At 40.2% G+C, this 22,998-nt stretch overlaps 2 protein-coding genes, 1 non-coding gene and 1 pseudogene across 8 annotated transcripts in view; 3 read left to right on the top strand and 1 right to left on the bottom strand.

Moving 5' to 3' along the window:
* TUBGCP4 (tubulin gamma complex associated protein 4) overlaps positions 1-22,998 on the bottom strand; it is a 75,859-nt gene that overhangs the window by 40,094 nt on the left and 12,767 nt on the right. For 2 of the 5 annotated variants that reach the window (XM_016144992.2, XM_016144991.2), the window contains exon 1: positions 3,600-3,863. In XM_016144992.2, the coding sequence (XP_016000478.2) occupies positions 3,600-3,677 (78 nt within the window). In that variant the 5' untranslated portion in view covers positions 3,678-3,863. Of the gene's footprint in view, positions 1-871; positions 893-3,599; positions 3,864-17,095; positions 18,001-18,530; positions 18,632-20,221; positions 20,361-22,497; positions 22,579-22,998 lie in introns of those variants that run through there. The other 3 variants (XM_036238911.1, XM_016144995.2, XM_016144996.2) reach the window with 3 other exon arrangements.
* LOC118601220 lies at positions 3,092-3,210 on the top strand (annotated as a pseudogene).
* Positions 3,800-15,226, top strand: ZSCAN29 (zinc finger and SCAN domain containing 29). Of its 2 annotated transcripts, none has more exons than XM_016144988.2 (6): positions 3,800-3,928; positions 4,994-5,429; positions 5,904-6,108; positions 7,844-8,539; positions 10,045-10,518; positions 12,276-15,226. In XM_016144988.2, exons 2-6 carry the CDS (start codon positions 5,112-5,114, stop codon positions 13,142-13,144), a joined length of 2,562 nt encoding a protein of 853 aa, XP_016000474.2. In that variant the 5' UTR covers positions 3,800-3,928; positions 4,994-5,111; the 3' UTR covers positions 13,145-15,226. The 2 variants fall into 2 exon arrangements, with proteins under 2 accessions (XP_016000474.2, XP_016000473.2); XM_016144987.2 differs by lacking the exon at positions 3,800-3,928 and adding an exon at positions 4,010-4,437.
* On the top strand, positions 20,647-20,720 carry TRNAV-CAC. Its single transcript has one exon. It is a non-coding gene; the product is annotated as a tRNA-Val (tRNA).

Genomic DNA, 22,998 nt, shown 5'->3' with positions numbered 1-22,998 from the left:
AAAAAAGTTGTGGGAGAATGCATTCATTCAATAAACTTAAAAAAATTTTGGCAAAATAGACATAAAAATTACCATGTTAGTCATTTTTAAGTGTACAGTTCTGGGCATTAAGAACATGCACGTTGTTGTGCAACCATCACCACCATCCATCTCCAGAACGCTTTCATCTTTCCCAAATTAAACTCTGTACCTAGTATGACTCCCCGTTCTCCCTCCCCCAGCCCCTGGCAACTATCCTTCTATTTCCTAGCTCCATGAATTTGACTATAAATCCCTCAAATAAGTAGAATCATACAATATTTGTCCTTTGAGACTGGCTTATTTCACTTATGATAGTGTCTCCAAGATTCCTCCATGTTGTAGCATGTGTTAGAATTTCCTTTTTAAGACTGAAAGATATTCTAATATAGGTATAGACCACATTTTGTCTATCCATTCATCTGTCCATGGACACCTGAGTTGCTTCTAATTTCTGGCTATTTATAATGCTGTTATGAATATGGGTGTACAAATAACTGTTCAAATCCCTGTTTTTCATTTCTTTTGGTTATATGCCCAGATATTGCTAGATTGTTTGGTAGGTCTACGTTTACTTTTTTTGAGGAGTCACCATACCATTTCTCACAGGGCTGCACATTTTACATTCCCACCAGCAAAGCAGAACGGTTCTAATTTCTCTACAATCCTTACCAGTAGTTATTATTTTTTTTAAAAAAAAATATAGCCATCCTAAAAGATAGGAAGTGATATCTCACTGTGCTTTCGATTTGCATTTTCCTAATATTTAGTGATATTGATCTTTTCATTTGTTTATTGGCCATAGTATAGCTTCTTTGAAGAATCAACCAACTTTTAATGAACATCTACTTACCACAGGCACTGTGCTAACATTCTGAAATTAGTGAACAAAATTAGATGTAGTTACTACCCCCAAAGAACTTAGCATATTACATATTCATATTGTGAGTATTGTATATTTGTGGATGCCAGCTTTATATCATAGTAAATGTGGTAATAGGCAAAGAAGAATTTTTCTGTTACTGAGTTCACAATAATTTGATTGGAAATCCACTTAATGTAGATTTTAATGACAAAATGCTAACCAGATCTCATGTTAATAACTTAGAGGCAACATGATGTCATGCCAGATGGGCTGGGTTTGAATTCCTGAGTTGTCTCTTGCTTGAAATCTCGGGCAAATTTCAATACCTCTCTGTGCCTCAGTTTTTATACCTATAAAGTAGAGATAATAATTGTGAGGGTTAAATAAGTTAAAACATGTAAATCACATGTGCTAAGCACATAAAAAATGCTCAATACATGTAAGCAATTTTTTTTTTATTAGGACAGCTCTATCTAGTTATCAAGTGATACTCCCATTAAAACTTGCATTTTGAGCAGTGCTTGTTGGCACAGTTTTTAGAAAAGCTGAAGGTCCAAGTTATTCTAAAACAGAAAATGATACCTTAAAGTTATTGATCGCATTTCATACTATCTATTTATATGAACAGGTATTCTCTACATTAGTTACTGAAGTCAAAAGAGAAAATACAGAGTCAGATCTGTAGCAAAGTCATTCTATTAAACTCAATACTGGCGATTTAGTTTCAGCAAAACAACAGTATATGTCACATTATATCAGTGGTTCTCAATTTTGCCCCCCAAGGGACATTTAGTAATGGCTAGAGATATTTTTGTTTACTACAACTCAGGGGTATTACTTAGGCTTCTAGTTAGCAGAGTCCAGGGATGCTGGTAAACATATTACAAAGCACAGGATAACTCCCCACAACAAAGAACTATTCAATCTAAAATGTCAATAGTGCCAATGTTAATTCAAATTTATCATTTTGGTAGTTTTGTTTATTTTGTAAAAAAAAATTTGGTTTTAAAGTTATTTAAGAGTAATAAACTTGAATTTATACCTAGCTTAATATATACATATTCAATATTACAATGAAAGGATTTTTATTAATGGTAGGCATTTATGACAAATTTCTCCTTTATTCAAATGTGAAAAACACTGCTCTGCAGAACATATGCAATATTTGCTGGTTTTGGTAGTCTTTTCTTGCACAAATATCTAAACACCTACTCTGTGGCAGAAATTGTGCCAGATGCTTCTGGTACATCTATGAAGAAGATCACTGTAGTCTTTGCCCCTACAGGGCAATATATGTGAGAGAAAGACTAGAAATAGGTAACTACAATAAAAAATATCAATTGTGGTAAGTCTTATAAGAGAAACAATTTGCTGTGAAAGTGAATAATTGCATAAGGGGAGGATACATAAAGAGATGCTCAGAGAAAGTTGTTCTGAGGAGGTGACTTTAAAGCTGAGACCTTGTGGAAAATATCTCATTGAGACTTTTTTATAAGAAAGAAAGGCAGCCATCTTTCCTATACTGTTATGCCTTTGTTGTAAAGCATCCACAAATTCTTCCTGAACAATTTCCTCCTATATGCTTGACAATGTGCTAGTTTTACAGGGGAAAAGAATAACAAGAGGAATTGTTGAATGTATAGGTTTTATTGACTAGAATATAATTTTTCTGCTCTTCCCCAGTCTCTACTGCCAGTTCTCACAGAAATAGTCATGACTTTGTCATCACACAGAACTAGATACAAATCTTGCCATTACTAGAACTAGTAGCCACTATAAGCTTCAGTTTGCTCGTCTGTAAACTGGGGCTAAAAATACCTAGTTACTAACTGAGAGGATTAGATAATATAACTTTCAGAAGGACTAGTAGAAAAGACTAGTTCAGATACCAGAGCCAAACAGATCTAGGTTCAAGATCAAGATTGCCAATTACCAACTATGTGACACAGGCAGTTAACCTGTGATATGAAGATAAGTGATTATAAAGATAAATGAAATAATGCATATAGTTCGTAGCCTCTCTTCATATATTCCTGATTACATGAAGGCCCCTTCTAAATTCTCACGGTGCAGAAATTTCCTGAGAAAGGAGTCATGAAACACACATTCATTTTTTCATTCAACAAAATTGGCTTAACTCTTATTGTGCGTTAAGCACTATGTAGTTGGTCTAGCTTTCAAAATTCAATTTAAAAGAGTGCAAGGCTGGTCTACAGCCATGACACCCTGAACACACTGGATCGCGTCTGATCTCAGAAGCTAAGCAGGGTAGGGCCTGCTTAGTACTTGGATGGGAGACCACCTAGAAAGACCAGGTGCTGTAGGCGATAAAAAAATAAATAAATAAATAAAATAAGAGTGCAAGGGTGAACATAGGAGAAAGTGCTTCTCTCACTGTTACATTCAGTTTTCCAGCAACTCTCGCTCAAACGCCTCAACTTCGGGTGTGGTCCAGGTCTCCTTCTCCCTCCCCGAAGGCGAGGTCATCCTTCCGTTTCCTAGCCTAGGCCCAGCCCTCTCAAGGTGTCGACGTCACCCGTAAACCCTCTCGGGGCATTGCCCTCCAGTTACCTGCCCAGGAACAGGCCCGGCACCCCCGCAAGCCCCGCCCCCTAAGTCTCAGACTCCTCCCCCACGCACTGGCTCAGGTCCACGCACTGGCTCAGGTCCACCCACTCTGCTCTAGCTGGTTCCCGCGCTCTAAGCCGGGCGTTACCTGAAGGCCGCTCCGCTTGTTCCAGGTGAAAATGGACCCTGGGTACCCGCTCAAAGCCAAGAGCAATTCGTGGATCATTCCCACGGCGGACCGCGAGTCTTTATATACGTCGCTCCCTCCTCCAGCGGCCCTCCAAGCTACCGCGAAGTCGAATGCCCCCTACTCGACACGCGCACTGGCCCCTGGGACTGACAGTTCCTCTTGAATCTACCCGCCGAGACAACTGCTGCTGGAAGAGCTGACGGAAAACGGGGAAAGTGCGCGCCGTGTCCCCGGAAGCGCGGTGCGCGCTCGGCTGGCTCTAGCCCCGGCTCCGCTGGAGAGTCTAGGTAGCTGCTTTTGCGCATGCGCCCTGAGCGCCAGAGTCACCCGCTCGGACTTCCGGTTTGGGAGCTGGACTAGGAGGCTGGAGAGCCGGGCCTAGGGTCGACCCTGGGTGGGTGAGGCTGGCCAGCAGGCAGAGATGCGAGTGGGCTGAGGGACAGCCTGAGCGGGAGACATCCCCAGGGGTGGGGCGGAGGGTGCTATCAGGGCGCCTTTGCCCGGTCAGAGGCCTCTGGAGGGGACTGCACGACAGCTCCAAGAGTGACCTGGCCGGAGGGAACCAAGACAAAGAGGCCGGAACCCCACACCCGCCGCTTCTTGAGCTAAGCTCAGCACCCGTGAACGCCCCAGCGCTCGGATCTCCTGGCCAGCACCCGAGATCGTCCTTAGGGGACCCATTGCTACTGTCCCTTCGGACTCCCTCTCTCCTTCAACTCAGTGCAACTCTCCCCAAGCTCACCCGGCCCTCGCGTCAGGAGCCGAAACCAGCTTCTCCCAATGCGCGAGGTTTCCCGTTAGTAGTTCCCGAATATTTGCTGAGCGGTTATTTCTACTGTGAGGGAAAACAAAGACCCAGTATTCAGTACTTTTTTGTGTGGGATGGGAATTGATAGTTGTAGGTCCAAGGGGGCAGGGCAGACGTAGAGGGCCTCAAGGACCGCGGAGGTGCTGGGGAAGGTCAGCTGCGACCAGCTGGACAGAGGCTTTTTGTTGCCTTGAGCATGATGGTGACTTGTCTTTAATTAGATCCTCTGAACTCCCGGTCTCCCATATGGTTTGAACTCACTATGCGGTATTGGTGAGGGGAGCTAAATGGGATCAGATTTGGGGGAGGTGGAAGAGAAGCAGGCTACTTTCTTTTCTCTGCTGCTTCCCTGGGCTGCCCTGGGAAGTCGCCCAGAAACGCAGCTTTTGAAAGGTTTCTCTCCATGCTGTTTGGCTTGCAGTCCTGAAATTAGTGCTGCTTCAGATGGCTACATGGAGCATATATATGGGAAGTCAGGCCAGCTCTGGCAAGACTTAAGATATGAGTATATTCCTTCTGATAGTGTCATCTCTCTCTACCCTAGGAGGAAATTTTTCTTACAGAGATACTCATCTGCAGGTGATTCTCCAAGGACATGGGAAGATAGGTGTAAGCCCTGGAGCCCAGACCCTTAAGTGGAGGGAAGCCGCTTTCTGCTGTGAATGATGGCCAAACCCACTCTGAGAGGGAATGGTACTAACTCTGAGACCTTCCGACAGCGCTTCAGGAAGTTTCATTACCAGGAGGTAGCTGGGCCGCGCGAGGCTTTCAGCCAACTCTGGGAACTTTGCTGTCGGTGGCTAAGGCCGGAGGTGCGCACCAAGGAGCAGATTGTAGAATTGCTGGTGCTAGAGCAGTTCTTGACCGTCTTACCCGGGGAGATCCGGAAATGGGTACAGGAGCAATGTCCAGAAAGTGGAGAGGAGGCTGTGGCTCTGGTGGAAGATTTAGAAAGAGAGCCTGGAAGACCTGGACGTTCGGTGAGAAGGGAGGGGAAATTCAGAGGTGTGTGATTGGGCAAGGGCAAAGGATCAAATTAAGGGTTAGACAGTTTTAAAGAGGGGTACAATCTCCCTTGGTGGTGCTTATACTTCTGGTCCTGGAACAGGTAATTTTTTTCAGATACAGCTTATCTGGAGATGCTACCTGGGTGTACCTTTGCTATCCCGTCCTGAGTTTTTCAGTTTCATAGTTTTTTATTTAATAGGGAGGGAAAGGGACTCACTTTTTAACCTGTAGTTGGGTTTGCTATTTTGATATTTTCCTTCTGGAGTTTTAGCTGCTCTAACAATAATGGAATAAGAATGACCCTTGTTTGCTATTAACACCCCACTCCTCCACCCAACCCTAGCCATCTTTCAAAAGGATAGTTTCTTTTAGGGTATTAAATAATCTCCTCTGGGAATGCCCCTCATTTTGACCGTGCAGTGACAATTAATGGGAGTTGTTTCTAGGTCACAGTCTCTGTGAAGGGGCAGGAAGTGCGCTTGGAGAAGATGACACCTCTGAAATCATCACGAGAGTTATTAAGTGTTCGGCAGGAGTCAGTGGAACCCCAGCCCAGGGGCGTACCCAAGAAAGAGAGGGCAAGAAGCCCAGACCTGGGACCACAGGAGCAGATGAACCCAAAGGAGAAGCTCAGACCTTTTCAAAGGAGCGGTGAGGAGTAGATTCATATGGGAAGATAGGATGCCATTCTAAGTTGGGAAATAGGGTTGGGAAGTGAGTGGGAAAGGGATTTCAGGAATGAGTGAAAATTGTAGAGTATGCAGTTGTTGGGAACCTCCTAAAGGCATGTAGTTTAGCTCTCTACTGCAGTAAGTATTCTTATGTTTCCTCTTTTGATAAGTCTGCCACAGGATGGTTCCCTAGTTTTTATCAGAACTTGGAACTATTTTATTTCTTCTAGGTAATTATGATAAAAATTATTTTCTATACTTGAAAGTACACCTTCTAATCATTTTCCTTGTCCAAAACAAACTGTATTTGTTTCTTTAAGCTTTTCCCCAAAAGCTCCATTATTCAGACATACTAAGTTTTTATTACTCTCTCTTGGAAACTTTAAGTTCTCCAAAATTATATATATTATTTCAGTGAGGGTCTGGTAGGGAGGCAGAGTAAGAATTTTACTTTAGAATGTCACTATATTTTCTTTCAGAATAGCTCAATTTATTTGATGATTATTGTTCACTTGGTTAACTCCCAGGACTGATAGCTTTCCCCACTGTCTTTGTGCCTAGTGCTTATTCTTGCACATGATTTTGTAGAGCCTGTTTTTCTTCCTTGTACTATGTTTAACTCCATATTATATGTTTTTTCTTTGATCATTTCACTTGTTGAGGTTGTTCTGAATTCTGATATTGTCATCCAAGAAGCTAGCCTTCTCAGCCAGTTTGATAATGGTCTCTGTTTAGTCATCCAGATGCAATCCCTCAACACCATACACAGATTTACAGAATTAATCAATTTTTGAACACCTACCATGTGCTCAACACCTTGCAGGTTATTCTGCAAAAGAAAAGATGCCTTTCTTCAAAAAGTTTACAATATGATTTGAGAACATAACAGCAAACATAAATATGTGCTGAATTGAACTCTACTGAAACAATGCCAAACAATGACTTGTTACTCTATTGTGAGTACAACAGGGATTTGGCAGAGTGGGAGATGAGGGAGGGCTGTAGGGATTGCTTCACCAGGGCACTGACTAATGCAGCTTCTTGAAGAATGGGTTAAATTTGCATATGAGAAGAGTCTGATATGAATAGATAGTGCAACTCAGATTAAGAACTGGCAATATAGCATGTGAGCTGAGGAAGCAAGAGCCTTGAGTTAAGTAGGACAGTGACTGCTGTAGTTATCTGGGTGTGAGGTGAGTCTATACTTGGATGGTGGCAGTAGGAATAGGAAAGGACATACTAAGGGAAAAACCTTTAAAACTTGGTGACTTAAGTGTGAAGGAAACAGATGAGTTGAAGATGGTCTCTGTTCTGCTCCCCTCCCCCTTGAAATCACTCTGAGTTTAATTCTCTAGCCCCCCAAAAAACTATAGGAGACAGGAAATGACTGTTCCCAGCAGTGCCAGGACCTGCCTACAAGTGGTCAGGAGGACTAGGGAGCAACTTGGAACAGAATTATCTGCTCTGAACATACAACGGAACCTTTTCCTCTTTTGTCACCCTGCTCTGGAAAATAAAATATTTCTCATATTTTGAGGTTTCATGTCTTTCCCCCCACTGTCTTCAACTTACTGAACTTTCTGAAACTATTTCCTTAGACACTTTCTTTATAAGCCTTTTGGATTAAAAAAAAAAAAAAAAAGGCAGGTCTGAACTCAGAGATGTTTTTTATGATCAGTCCATATGATATCCTTTGTTTGCTTCCCTGCAAGCAGGATTTCCATTTCCTAAATCTGGTGTGGTCTCCAAGTTGGAGCAAGGAGAACCTTGGATCCCAGATCTGGGCTCCAAGGAAAAGGAACTCCCAAGAGGCAATCACACAGGAGACAGACAAATGCATGCTGGTCTGTTACCATCCAGGAGAGAGAAAAGAAGCTGGGTGGAACAGGATCACTGGGGCTTTGATGATGAGAAGGTGGCAGGTGTGCACTGGGGCTATGAAGAGACCAGAACTCTCCTCGCAATTCTTAGTCAGACTGAATTTTATGAGGCTCTCCGGAACTGTCATCGGAATAGCCAAGTATATGGGGCTGTGGCTGAGCGGCTCCGGGAGTATGGCTTCCTCCGGACCTTGGAACAGTGTCGGACTAAGTTCAAAGGTCTCCAGAAGAGCTATCGGAAAGTCAAAACTGGCCACCCACCTGAGACCTGCCCCTTCTTTGAAGAGATGGAAGCCCTAATGAGTGCTCAGGTCATTGCCTTGCCCAGTAATGGCCTGGAAGAGGCAGCTTCTCACTCTGGATTGGTGGGCAGTAATGCTGAGACTGAGGAGCCAGGACAAGGGAGCTGGCAGCATGAGGAAGGAAGAGAGGCTATAGCTGAAGAGTCTGATAGTGATGAAACAGGCCAGGAAGCCACCCCCCAAGACCCCAACAACTTGACTGCACCTGTCCTGTTCCGAAGCCCAAGTGGTAAGCTTTTGTTCTTGGGGTTTTGGGATTAGGCTTGAGTTGTGAGACTGGATATGGGGTCAAGAAGCTTAATGTCACCTGTCAGCTTTGTCACTTAAAAGAACAGAGGCATTTTTCAGTTCTAGGTGTATTTCAGTCCCCTGTGGGAAAGTCAATGAAATAAATAGTAAGTAGGGAATAATTTTAGGTATTTTAAAGAAATACACTCAGGAAATTCAAGAGTCTTGAAAAAAAAATATTCCTTCCATTTCTTTACTATTTTTTCCTGATTATAAAACTATTGAAGGCTGAGAAAAACTTGGCATTTCATCTTTGAGAATTAATATCCATTGAGCACCTTATGCGAACTGCTGCTTTATCTTTTACTCCCCCTCATCTCAGTCAGTTTATTATGCATTCCTTTTTACTTAGACTTGAATAGTGAAGGATTGCCCAAAGTTGGAGAAACATTTTCTGAGTCTCCCTTTTGAGATTCACAACACACAATGGCATTTAAAGAGGAATGAGAAGTCCTACAGCAAGAAATCTTTTTTAACACTTTATGTTGAAATATTACTTGCCTGTGGAACAGTTTTGTATCATTTATTACTGCTGATGTAATTTCTATAACCATGCTGTTATGGAAAGGCATCAAAGTACGAGTCAGGAGGCTTTGTTTCTAATCCTGACCATCAAACAGCTGAGTGCCCTTGGACAATTATCTGACCGTTTCAAAGTTTTTTTTCCTGAACTGTAAAATGGGGCATGGCAGCAGGACTACATCTCTAAAGTTTCAAGTCCACTGTGAAGTGATCTCTTCCTTTCATTTTTTATTATGTGTGGGGTGTTACTTTAGCTCTGTTCTAGTCTTCTTCCTATCTTCCACTTTTCCTTTTTTTTTTCTTCATTCTTTTTCTTTTGTCACTGGAATGTAGGTAAATCACAAATGTGGCACATGTATTAGCTGTTATTTTTGTTATCTTTGTTTTCTTTTCCTCCTTTCCCACTGCTTTTTTTCTGTTTTCTGATTCTTCCCCCTCCTCCTTTACTTGCAGTGAGTGGAGGATAATGGAAGGACGTAATCTCCAGCTAGTTCTCAAGTGGGAGGAAGATGCTTTGACTCCCTTCCATTGACCTTGGGTACCTTCGGGGAGCAGAGTCTGTAATGATTCCGATGAATTACTGCCCAAAAATGGGGCCTGCAACACTGGCATGTGTTCAGGCCAGGAGACGTCTAATCTGCTTCCTTCCTTTTTTTGGCTTCTACCAGTCCTTCTCTCCTAATGATAAGGTGCAAGGGTACAAGTTCTTATCTTGTACCCTTGCACGTCTTTGCTATTGTTGTTTTTTGTTTTTGAGATTGTGGCAAGTGAAGAAGGGCCATAAAAGGGATTAGGCAGCAATGTCATATTTTTAAAAGAGAGACTGTTCCTTGATATTTTGAGTCATTCTTTCAGACATTTTCATGGCACTGAGGCTTTAAAGCCCTGGATTAAGTGGAGCTGAAATTTCTTTTTTGGTGACAGGTGTACACTGGGGCTATGAAGAGACAAAGACTTATCTTGCAATTCTCAGTGAGACTCAGTTTTACGAAGCCCTCCGGAACTGTCACCGCAACAGCCAGCTGTATGGAGCAGTGGCTGAGCGGTTATGGGAATATGGCTTCCTTAGGACACCAGAGCAGTGTCGGACAAAGTTTAAAAGCCTACAAACCAGCTATCGGAAAGTTAAGAATGGCCAGGCACCAGAGACTTGTCCCTTCTTTGAAGAGATGGATGCTTTAGTGAGTGCCCGGGTTGCTACTCCACCCAGTGATGGTCAGGAAGAGGACACAGCCTCTTGCCCCATCCAAGAGACCAGTGAGGCCGAAGCTGAGAAGCAAGCTGAGGAGGCAGAAGAAGCCACAGAAGATGATGATTCTGACGATGATGAAGAGGATACTGAGCTACCCCCAGGGGCTGTCATGACCCGTGCTCCAGTCTTATTCCAGAGCCCCAGTGGTAAGATCCTTTTACTTCTTAAGATCTAAACAGCAAAGGGGAGGCAGTGGACTTAGGAGAAAAATCGTCAGACTGAAGACCAGGAGAACTGGCCTCTAGACCCAGTTCTCATGGATTCTTCTTGTGACCACCTGTCTCTTCCCCATGTTCCCTTTCTACTAAAACAGCTCAGTGAGGGGATATAAATTTTTTACTTGACTTGCCTCCTCACACTACAGCATCAATATGAGATGGTTGCAAACTTTGTAAATTTGCTATCATTTATATGTGAGCTGCCAAGTTTTTAAAAGTTGATTCTCATTATCTTTGTTCTTCTAGTTTCAGCTTGTATACCAGCTGAAAACCTGGTAACCTCTTTCTTCAGATACACATATGCAAAAGCCTGAGATTTCTGAGGGAATTGACCCTTTGAATCTTAGCTGCTGTATAAGGGAAAACAAACAAACAAACAAAAAATACACCTTCACTGGATACCGAGGATCTTCAGAAAATCTTATGGGAATAAGAATTCTGATTTTTGAGTCATACATGTATTTTTATGTGAATCTGCACCTGTTTTTTATTAGCTGAGTGACTTAGAGCAAGTTATTTAACCCTGTAAGCTTACTTATCTATGAAAATCAACCTCAAAAGGTTGATGTAAATGAGATACCTTGGTGAAGCACCTTGCACAATGCCTGGGCACACAGTAAGTATTCAATAAATAGCAGTTTTTTTCCCCCAAAAAAGTTCTTTAGGTCTTCATTCTTCAAGAGTGTTCCATGGAGCACCAATTCTATGGGAGTATTAATATGTTCCACTAAAAGGCTTCTAGGTTTAGGAAATGCTAAATACCCCTTGTGGAGGCTGACAAAACTTATTCACATATTAAGGTGCTGAGATTTCTTTTAATCTGATGAACTTCTATTTCCTAGGGCATCTCTTAAGACTGGGCTTCTATGCAGAAATACTGCTTTAGGGGGCATATATACAGGCTGACACTCAGCAGTCTTATGCTCTCAGATTTAGTCCAGGAACTTTGGGATCCAGAGTTTATCTGAAATATCTGAAAATTCTACAAATTCGAACTGAAAATTTGCAAGTATCTAAAAAGTCACATAGCTGAGGCCCAGGGAGCCTAGCATTTGGTACTTAGAAGAATATTAAAAGCTTAGCGTGGGCATTAAAGTGCTTCTGAAACATTTAGTGATTATCTTTCCACAGGCAAAGAGAACGTTTTAGTGAGATACTACCTAGCAAAATTCTTCTCTCAGAAGGACTTTTATTCTTTGAAAGACATCAAATACTTTCTACTCTGTTCTTATTCTCAACATATATTGGAATCTGAGTGGAAGGAGACTCAAAAGTTTCCCAAAGTTTTCCATTCCCTTCTAATCCCTTTAGTTACTGGAAAAAAAAACATAAACTAGAATATCATGATAGGCCTGAGATGAGACAAAATGTAGCATTAGAAAGTGTCTTTCCTGTGTAAGCATGGTGATAGTTTCAAATCTGGTAGATTTTTCTTGTTATACTGATAAGATTTTCTGAAGATCCTGGGTATCCAGGAAGAGTTAAAATATATAATCAGCCCTATATCAATGAGAAGCATGTAACATTACCAAGTAAAAAAGTAAAACACTAGAATTTTAATAGATGGTAGTTATTTGGGATCTAGAGCTCTCTAATTTTTATCTTTAGCGATCTAATGCATTTGCTTTACTCTGAAAAAATAATTGAAGAAATGGATAACTTTTAAAATTCTATTCTCATACCAGGTTTTGAGGCTGGATTTGAGAATGAAGACAATCTAAAACGGGATATTTCTGAGGAAGTACAACTACATAGGACATTACTTGCAAGGTCTGAAAGGAAGATTCCCCGGTATCTTAATCAAGGTAAAGGCAGTGAGAGTGAATGTAGATCAGGAAGACAGTGGGAAAGGACCCCAGGGGAGAGAAGAGGAAAATCAACACTCCCAGAGAGGAGTTTAGGTAAAGTTCTAAGTCATCAGAGACCTTACATGGGAGAGAGACCCTATAAATATCTCAGATATAGCAAAAGCTTTGGTTCAAACTCCCACCTCGTGCATCAGATATCCCATCAAGTAGAAAATCCATATAAATGTGCTGACTGTGGGAAGAGCTTCAGTCGAAGTGCCCGTCTCATTAGACACCGGAGAATCCACACTGGAGAGAAACCTTATAAGTGTCTTGACTGTGGGAAAAGTTTCCGTGACAGTTCCAATTTCATCACCCATAGAAGAATCCACACAGGAGAGAAACCATATCAATGCAGTGAGTGTGGAAAGCGTTTTAATCAAAGCTCAAGCCTTATAATTCACCAGAGAACGCACACAGGAGAAAAGCCCTATCAATGTGAAGAGTGTGGAAAAAGCTTCAATAACAGTTCTCATTTTAGTGCACATCGGAGGATACACACAGGAGAAAGGCCCCATGTGTGTCCTGACTGTGGAAAGAGTTTTAGTAAGAGTTCTGACTTGCGTGCACATCATAGAACCCACACAGGAGAAAAACCTTATGGGTGTCATGACTGTGGCAAGTGCTTCAGTAAAAGCTCTGCTCTGAATAAGCACAGAGAAATCCATACACGAGAAAAACTTCTGACACAGTCAGCACCTAAGTAAACCTCTGAGGATTTATAAAGAGCCTCAATAAATGTATTGAAATTGTTTGAAAAAGTCTTCCAATAGTGAGATGCATCTCCTATTCTGTGCTCAAATAGCTTAAATATTCTAGGATTTACCCCAGTTTGTTTCTGTTTCTCCCGGATCTAGAGTCAAAGTCACACAGTCTTCTTAAGAATGAAAGGAAGATTTCAATCCCTCTCCATGCCTGCATCTTAATTGATAGATAATACCTTTCCTTCTCAGTCTCTATGTTGTTCCCTTAATAGAGAGAACATAGCAGTAGATCCTATGAGTTTGACATGCACCTTATTTAATCATCCTGTTATTCAGCTGCATTTTGACTGGAAAAATCTATTACAGTAGCATTTCAGGAAGAAGTTGTGAGACTTTTCACTGACTGGGTCTAGCTCGTTATACAATAGTGAAAATGCAAAAGAATTACTCTTCCTGTTCACTTACATCTATGGCGAGAATGATATACAGACAGACAGTCCCCAACTTACAATGATTTGACCTTGTAATGGTGTGAATGTGATACACATTTACTAGAAACTGGCTAGGCTAAGCTATGATGTTTGGTAGATTAAATCCATTTTCGATTTAAGATATATTCAACTTATGATGGGCTTATCCAGACATAACCCCATCATAAGTCGAACATCTGTATTTGTCATACACACCATTTACCTTAAAGGAAAGTTTAATGTCCATCTTGGTTTTGACCTATGAATCATCTTGTCAAGAACCTAGGTGTTCTATAAGGGGAGAAAATGTAAACCTTGTATAAATATTGAAGTGTGAACACTGGATTTCTTAGTGTCTTCCAAGCCTTAGAAGATTTGGTATAGAATACTACTACATTTACAGCATCTAGTTTATTTTACATTCCCTCTCATCTGAATTTCATCTGTCCCTTGTGATCCAGAAGCCCAAAGAGCAAGCCAGTTTGAAGTGTTGATAGGAAAAGTTGTTAAAGCTGCCAATAGGGAATTGCCCATATTCCTCACAGTCTAAATACCTCATCTAGTGTTAGGCACCCTGTGGGCGCTCAATACTAACCTATGAGTAGAAGCCACTGCCACATTCCCATGGATTGGGAAAAGAGACTACTTTGTGTCCACAACTCTTTACCCTAATGGCAAGGAGGAACGGCAATTGGTCAGTGGACTTGCCAATACTCACACACGTGCATGCACATATATTCAACTGTATATATTTTTAAAAGCATCTTTTCAAACACAGATGTAATTTTGATCTCTATAATTAAATAGTATTGAATTGCCTGTATGTTCACAGTAGTATGATGAGCCCTGTATAGCACAAGTTAAAGAGTCATTGTCCTTACTATCTAAAATGATGATGATACTGACAAAAAGTACATGTGTATAGTTGCAACAGTTTTAGAAAAATCTAGAAAGCTAGGTTATAACACTGCATAAATCATAGGTCAAATACATTAGAGTTTGGTGTCAGAAAAATCTGGAAGGTATTCTCTTTATTCAGGAAGGCTTCATGAAGCAGAAAGTGTTCAAAGGAGAGGTTACTGGGAAAATTAGAATGGGGTGAGCTTTCCAAAATTAATCACAAAACTGAATGCTGAGTGGTTGAGAAACTAGAAAACTGAAGAGCAAGGTATTTTGTGCAGATGGAACAGGGCAAAAAGGTAACTTTAAGGAAGTTTAAACAAAGCTTGGAACAGCACAGCATTTGAGGAACAGTATAATATGGACTATGCAGGAAGCAGAGAATCACCTTAGCTGAAACATGGAGTGCCAGAAGCATCAGGAGGTGGTGCTCTCATCATCTTTAGTAAATTGGGTGCTATGCTGTACTTATCAATAAGAAAACAGCTGGCTGGTACGGGAAAAGCAGCAGCAGCAGTTGTAGGAGTCTAGCTCCTATGGGAGACAAAGGTCAGAAACTAGTATCTTGAAAAGATACTTTGATGGGCAGGTCAAGAAAGAGGAACATGAGCAGATGTCCAAAGGCCTGGTATAATTAAGAGTCTGGCTAGACTAAGGTCCAGGAGAGAAGTGGGGAGATAGAATATTCTATAATTCATAGCTTACTGTGTTAAATGAGAGATTAATTAGGGTGCTGGTGTTGAGGGATCCTAGTACAAAGAATCTAACATTTATTAGGAATTAAAGGGAGATATCTCAATTACACTGCCTAAGCAGACAGGAAGATACAAGAAATACCAGTCTAAAGAAATGCTTCAGGATCTGAGATGGTTTAGGAAGTGCACTACTATGTTTTTTAAAAATAAGAGATTACTGTCTTTATTATATCTATGTATTGTCTTGTGGAAAAGCATTGGCTGGGGTATCAACAGATATGATATCTGGTTCTAGATGTTTTGTAAGTCAACTTGCTTCCAATTCCCTTTCTGTAAAGCAGAATAATGTTTACACCTTAATCTGCCTCTCAGGGATACCACGTTAATAAAAAATTATGTCTATAAAATGCCCAGTGTTTCTTCAGGTATTTTTTAAAATATATGTAAAAATTATAATTAATTTGTTGCTCATAGGAAAAGAGAAATCTTTACCCTCTTTTTTTGGCTTCTTGTGTGGGGTTACTAGACATACACCTGTCAGAATCTTGATGTTCTAGGCTAAGAAACAGAATGTAGTAAAAGAGAAATTAGAATGAAAATCCTTCCTCGGTATCTGTATCCATCAGTATCTATCATAACTGAGCATGGAGAGAAGAGTCTTATTTTAAAAGACCAGCTCTCCAACCTCAGATGAAGAAAATGTACAAAAGCAACAGGGCAGAAGTAAACTCTCTTACTGGGGAAAACCCAGTTCATCTCGAACTAGCTCACAAAGCATCATCTGCTACCCAATCTGCCAATCCTGAGGATGGAAGAGGCAAGAAATAATGTTCTTCAAATATTCCAAGAACGAGAAACCAAGCCCACTGTTTGGTGAGCAAGAGGCGGTATGTACCCATACCCTTTTAATACCTGTAAGACCTTTGTGGGGACAGACTGGGTGGCATGAGCCACATAGGAAGCAAGAATGTGTTAGCAGGAGCTGGATGGTCATATCTCTTCACATCAATTGTTTCCCTAGTGCTGTCATTTCTTTTCTTTATTTTCCCCATGCTGTCATGCTTGCTTTTATTGCTTGTGTTCAATGACCAATGCCACAGAACTTAATAACATATGTATTCTCTGTGTTGCTGCCATTTCTCTCTTATCATAACCTGAGTGGAGAGGCTATCTGGTCAGCTCTGTAGAGAACTATTTTTATGGTAACCACATAGGGAAGGGAAGATGAGATATGAATGTAAGGATGGATCAATTCTCTATTATTCAATTCAAAATCTAAAATAAAATCTTTACTCCTATATACTCAAATAGCTATCCAGTGAGATACATGTCTCAGAACTTTGACATATAAAATGTTACTGAGTGTTCTCTGGTACTTAAAGTAATAGACGTCATATGAAGATATTTGAGTTAGTTTAAATTCCTACTATACCCACCATAGGGCTCTTTGAGAAACAAAACTTTGGAACAACTGGAAGTCAGATTAAAGGCTGAAATTATAAGCCTGAAGTACCCTAGAGCTGAAGAAGCATCTGGCTGACATAGCTCCATTGTTGTCAAAATAAGAAAAGGGTAAGAAAGGAATATTAAAAAAAAAAACCTTGATTCAAGGGGATTAATTACAAGAGCAAAGCCAAATCTCAGCAGCTAGCTCTAGCTGTCACTATAAGCATAAAGCTAACAAGAAAGTTTTCATTTTAAACCCAGACTCGATCTTGTCTATAAGGTCAGGAATGCAGAGAGAAAAAACTCAAGACACTGAACTACTCATTGCCCACATCCTGAATGTACATTACTAAGAAGGGAGAACACAATGCAATAAGCAGACCTTGTAAAAATAACCAGCATGTCCCGTTCTCATGAAGTTAATCATTGTAAGAAAAACCAGGGATTGTAAAACTTCTGTTTAAGTTTGTTTTTCCAGAACGTAACATACAAGAAACCCTGTGACATACATGAAACAAGATTGAACAGACATCTGCTGACCATGAGATGGACACAATTTGCTGACCATAGCAATAATGATCTTGGGACAGTCCACCAGCTTACCCTCCCTAGCCCCGTCTCCATTCCCGGATAGCCCACAAAAACCCCTCATACAATCCTATGGATATTCACAAAATCTGTGGTATGCAGTGTAGCCTGGAGTAACAGTTTTGAAGAATATTTAAGTGAAGGGAATCTGGTTAAAGTAAGTATAACAAAATACAAAGCTGTTGTCAGAAGCTAGAAGTCTTAAAGATCTTGGTGGTAATCTGTTTTCCCCTTTCCTCATCTTATTTAGACTAGTAATTCCACAACTTTTCTGGTTGAGAAACTACTTTAAGTTTCCTAAAGTTTTATGATCACTGATGGACAGGGACTGTTAAGTCAAAATCACTGGTGGAATGTGGAATTTAGCACAACATCAAGTCCCTTCCAGTAAACAGCATGCAGGTAAACTCTGTAAGACTTCCGAGCCTGCTAGTCAGTTTAAGACATATTTACTGAGTACCCACCATGAGTATGCTACAAAGTGAGTGGATGGTTTACTAAGTGGGATATGGCAGGAAGATCTTGGTTGCAACACATACTTGAAAGTAATTCACCTCATTACAGTTTAAAAATGTAACACTTTGGGCTTCAGATGATTCCACTTTCTCCTCAGTTCAGACCTGGTACTGTCAGAAGCAAAGATGTAGTCGATGGATTCATAAGACAGATCCCATACCTGAGACTGGGTCAAATTAAACGTTTCAGCTGCCAGATGGTACTCTTGGGAAAGGTGTGTTGCAAAAACGCCCTTATCATCAGTCTGCCAAAATAAGCAAAAAAGTTACAAAATAAACAAGGAAATTATTTTTTTAAAAAGTCTATTTTTAAATTCACCATGCTTCTTTTAAGAGTCAAAACAGAGGGCTTATAAATGTTTTATCCTTTTAAAATAATGACCCTCCACAAAAAAAAAAAAAAAAAAAAAGAACCCCAACAGAGCGGTGCTCTCAACCATAGCTGCATATTAAAATCACTTAAAAGTGAGCTTTTAAAACTTCTGTGCCCAGGACTCACCCCAGATCAAATAAAACAGAATCTTAAGGGATAGGTGCTGGGCATCACTATACATTACACACACACTTTTATGTTCCCTGAGGTACTGTCCAGGACCTGTTCTCAAAGAGCTAAACCAGCTAAACCCTGGCCCTCTGCAGCTTCTCATGCCCCAGTCCCCCATGTCCTCTACTTGAGTATTACTGCCAGGCATGCAAGAGTCAGCTAGATAGGGAATGTCTGATCTAATGCAACTCGGACTAAAAGGAGCAAAATGTCTGACACAAAACGCCTTACGCAGATCACAGAAGGATGGTCAGTGCTGTACCAGAATCCGAAATGATGATGGTTATAAGACGGAACTGTCTGACTTTTGATGTTTGATGTCAAACAGAGTTCTAGATGAAAGGGGGGAAAAGCCTGTCATTAGAAGCAGATTAGTGGACTCATTCTGGGCTCATCAACTAGATAGATACATGAGAAATCTTTTCAAACAATGCTAATTTTCAGTAGTTCATTATTTTTCAAAATTGACCTTTTCTTATGTGTGAAAATTCATAGTTCAATTAGTGTAGTTGTGTGGGAAATATGTGCTACAACTTATGGCAGCAACTGTGCCAAGCTAGGAATTAATACCCTGTTCACAGCCATGTGCTTCCCCCTTTCTTTTACCAAAATGGAGAGGAAAGAGGAGTGTTATAAGCTAGTTACCATGAAGAAGCAAGGAAAGTATCCTGATAGGGGAGCAGAAGGAATTTTTGCAGGATTACTGCACTTCTTGGTCTTACAGAGAAAGCTAAAGTAAGAAAACGCTAGCTAGCACTGCTTGAGAGTTTTAGCATTATAAAAAGCCAAGAGCAGAAATGGACTTCAAAGGAAACCCCCAAACTCCTTTACTCAGACAACTGTCCAATTACTGCCTGCTGTAAATAAGTTCATTTTAATAATGACTTCTATTAATGAATTCCTGCCTTGAAACAGTGTAGCAGCCCCCTGACCCCTGGGATAATAAAATACTTCACTGACTCAATGGATGGCGTCTGTTCATGTTAAGGCAGCCTCAACACAGGGCCACTCAGTATAGAGAATGGCAAAGCCAGCCTGCCCCCTCACTCTGCTGGGAGCAGAGGTGGGTCACCATACCAAGTAAGATCACTATGCAAGTGGTTTCCATTTTCTCTACTTTTGTGGATGTTTAAAAATTTTCTCATAAAAAGAGTTGAAAATTCTATAAATAGTAAAAAAGATACATCCCCACACAAATGTTTTGCAAAATTGGTAAATCTGTAAATTCAATGAATTTATCATTTAGTAGAATTGATGTCAGCCAATTGCTTCTTTCCCTCTTTAGAAAGGCCTTCTCTGACCATGCAAGCCAAAGTTGTTGTTTCACTATTATATCAGCCTGTTTAATTTTCTTCAAAGAACTTAACACTGATGTTTTCTTGTGTATGTTTATTGTTTTTCTTACCTAATCTCAAATATAAATTCCTTGAGAAAGCAAGCTTGTTTGTCTGTTTTGTTTACTGCTCTATTCCTAACAATTTGAACAGTGAATGGAACAGAGTTGGCACTTCATAAATATCTGCTGTTAAATAAAAACAGCTCTAGGTATATACATGTAGACAAACAGAATTTTTACTTTTTAAATAAGTGATACATATTTTCATGTAAATGTGGTTAAAGTCATTTCAAAATACTAGATGACACTTAGTCCTTCAATATAATATTGAGTTCCAGGAACTGGGGAATATTAACAGTGAACAAGACAAACAAGGGCCCTGCTCTCATGGAACTTATATTCTAATGAGAGCTAATACTTTGTTACTTAAATGAGGCTCAGAAAGCAAACACACTATGCATCTTTTACTTTCTAAATGATATTTATATATTTAGAATAGCACTTCCCCACATATAGGTTGCAAACTGTGGGGTGAGGGAGGAAGAGAGCGAGGGTTGTCTAGAGGACCTGAAGTCCTAAGCCTTACCCAGTGGTATCTGGTGTTTTTTCACAAAGTCCACCAGATCCAGGGATCCTCCCTCAGAGGAGTTGAGAAATGTCCCATGTCCGATTCTGTCAGGAAGCAGATCCAGCAGTACTTGTGTTTCTTTTTTTTGGTTTGGAATCTCAAAAAAAGGGAGAGGGCATCAATAACCTTTTAGTGGTTCTTAAAAGTACTTTTTTTCTATAGCCAGGTACTTTGTCGCTGACATTCTGGAAAGCTGAACTACTTATATCTTCTCAGCTCTCTTCTTTGCCTTTTATCTTCCCACTTATTTACCAATATTCTTCTAGATTAATTTCAATGATAATAATTATGGTCAATTATAACAAATACTTATTAAGGACCTACTCTGTAGCTTTTCATATAAATTCTCCTTTAAACCTCACAAGAATCTTGCAAAGTAGGGTGGCTCCATAGTGTAGTGGTTAGCATGTCTGCTTCACACACAGAAGGTCCTGGGTTCGTGCCCCAGGTGGAGCCACGGACCATACCCCTTGTCCCCCAGGCCCCACACGTACGGCAGACCCCCTGGGTACATGCCACAAGCATGTGGGAAGAGAAACCCTGCCTCCAGAAATCCAGTTCTTAAGGGGAAATAGCAACATCCATAGGTCAGAGGTGGAAGTGGGGGAGGGGAGGAATTAAAGAGGGGAAAATAAAAAAGAATCTTGCAATGTATTAAGATGAAGAAATTAATGCTCATAAAAAGTAATTTTCAAAAAACAAAATCTCACAACTCCATGTGTATATGTGAGTACTGTGTTATGTAGATGTGTTCCTATATATTAGAAAAAAGGTCTGGAAAAATATAAATACAAAACTGTTAACAGGATCAACTTGGTAGCAGAACTGAAACAGGAAGGGGACCTTTTATTTTTCATTTTTTTCCTTTTAATAATTCTCTACACTTGGATTTTCTTCAGATATAACTTTTATAATTAAAAATATAAAGTATTTTTAACAAAAGTTGTCCAAGGTCATAGAGCCAGTGAATGATAGAGAAAAGGGTGAAATCTGGCTCTGTCTCTAGGGCCCAGACTTTTTCCACATAGTGTACTCATGTTTTATTTTGACAAGGCTAGCTACGTACATACCACAACCACCATGAAAATGTCTAGCTGGGCTCTTTATCTCCTAGCTAGCTTAAAAGGCAAATGACAATATGTTGAAATGAAATGCTCTATATTCAATGGATCAAGCAAGAAAAGCAACAGAAACTAAAGTGAAGAGCAGTTTTGAAGCTGTGCACAAAGACCAGAGATAACTGGTCACAGTGATGCACACTGTCTGTTTCATTACATTGACCAATTGTTGTAATTAGGCAACAGTTAGGTCAGTCAGCTAGAGGGTACCCCTCAAAGTGAAAGGTCTTTTTTATCAGAGTGTGAAAACATAGACCCTATATTTTAAGTTCCATCTAGATAACTAGATAACTGACCCTCTGCTTGTTGACATGAAAAACATCAGTACTGACAAGAAGCTCCAATTTTTTCCTTAATCTTTAAATCATGATGCTACTCAACCTTTACACATTACACCACTTAATGCTCACAGTAACCCAATGAGATATGTAGACTAAGTATTTTTTCCTGTATTTAAGAAATCCAAACTCATTATGTACAGCTTTTTGTATGTCAGGGGAAAAAGAAAAAAGAAAAAAATAGGACAAAAGTAATCCATCTGTAAAATGGAGAAAGTGCACTAGAGTCTCTTGTTTGACTCACGGGGATGTACTTAAGAAAGTAACCGTTCTCCAGCCATTATCTATACATTATCTGCCACTTGCTCATGCTACCAAGGAGCTGAGGATCAATGATTGCCATCTGATCTCTCTGCTAAACCTTATAAAATGATGATGAGCTACTTCCTTTCTTGCCAGTGCACGTGATACATTCAGGTCCCTTCTCCTGCAAGAACTAGTGAGATGAACTGGTGCTTGTCCCAATGTCAGTTGCCAATGACAAAGTCGATGACAGAAATTTATGCATTTTCTCTAGCAAGATGTCCTTAGCTATTTTTAAAGACACAGCTGTACTACAAGTCAACAGCCATCCCCCCAGGAACCATTAAAACAAAAACAGTAACATGAAGGACTAAAAAGTCATACCTTTTATCATTATAATTTATATTTAAAAATATCTCCACTTTCCCCTTCTAAAATGTTTTTCTAAGCCAGGTGTATTTTTAGCCATTTAAAAATAATTATTATTTTCCATTGTAATCTACCCTCTCCAGACTAACTTTACAGTATTATTTACCTCTGAAAGGTGCAATGCCAACTTCAGACCTGCTTTTTTTGCTTCTAAAAGTGGTTCTAAAAAATCTTTTGCTTGTCCTGCCTTGAAGACAAAAGTTAAAATGAGGATGCATAAGAACTCTAGGCAAACTGAGAAACTGGGTATTCTTCCAATAAACAAAGGAATAAAATAATAGCAGGAAAAAACAGCGGATTTATTCATTTGCACGTTCTATACATAAAGCACCTACAATGTGCTAGACACTTTGGGGAATACAAAGGTGACAAAGACACAGTCCTTGCCCTCAGGATCCTAAGTCAAGTATCAATGAACCTGAGGTTAATTAGTTAAGCTAGATATAGCAGTCACCAAATTTTATTTTTGGAAGGGTATCTAGCTAACAAAGAGAGTTTATCTGATTTAGGAACCCACAAGATTACTAAAGAAAGCTTCTATCAAATGGACGGATGAAAGAGCAGCAGAATAGACCAAGCTTAGACAAAGCCATTAAGAACCAGTTTC

The sequence above is a fragment of the Rousettus aegyptiacus genome, unplaced genomic scaffold (assembly GCF_014176215.1).
Source record: "Rousettus aegyptiacus isolate mRouAeg1 unplaced genomic scaffold, mRouAeg1.p scaffold_m13_p_3, whole genome shotgun sequence".
Lineage (NCBI taxonomy): Eukaryota > Metazoa > Chordata > Mammalia > Chiroptera > Pteropodidae > Rousettus > Rousettus aegyptiacus.
This window is presented reverse-complemented; position numbering and strand designations above follow the sequence as displayed.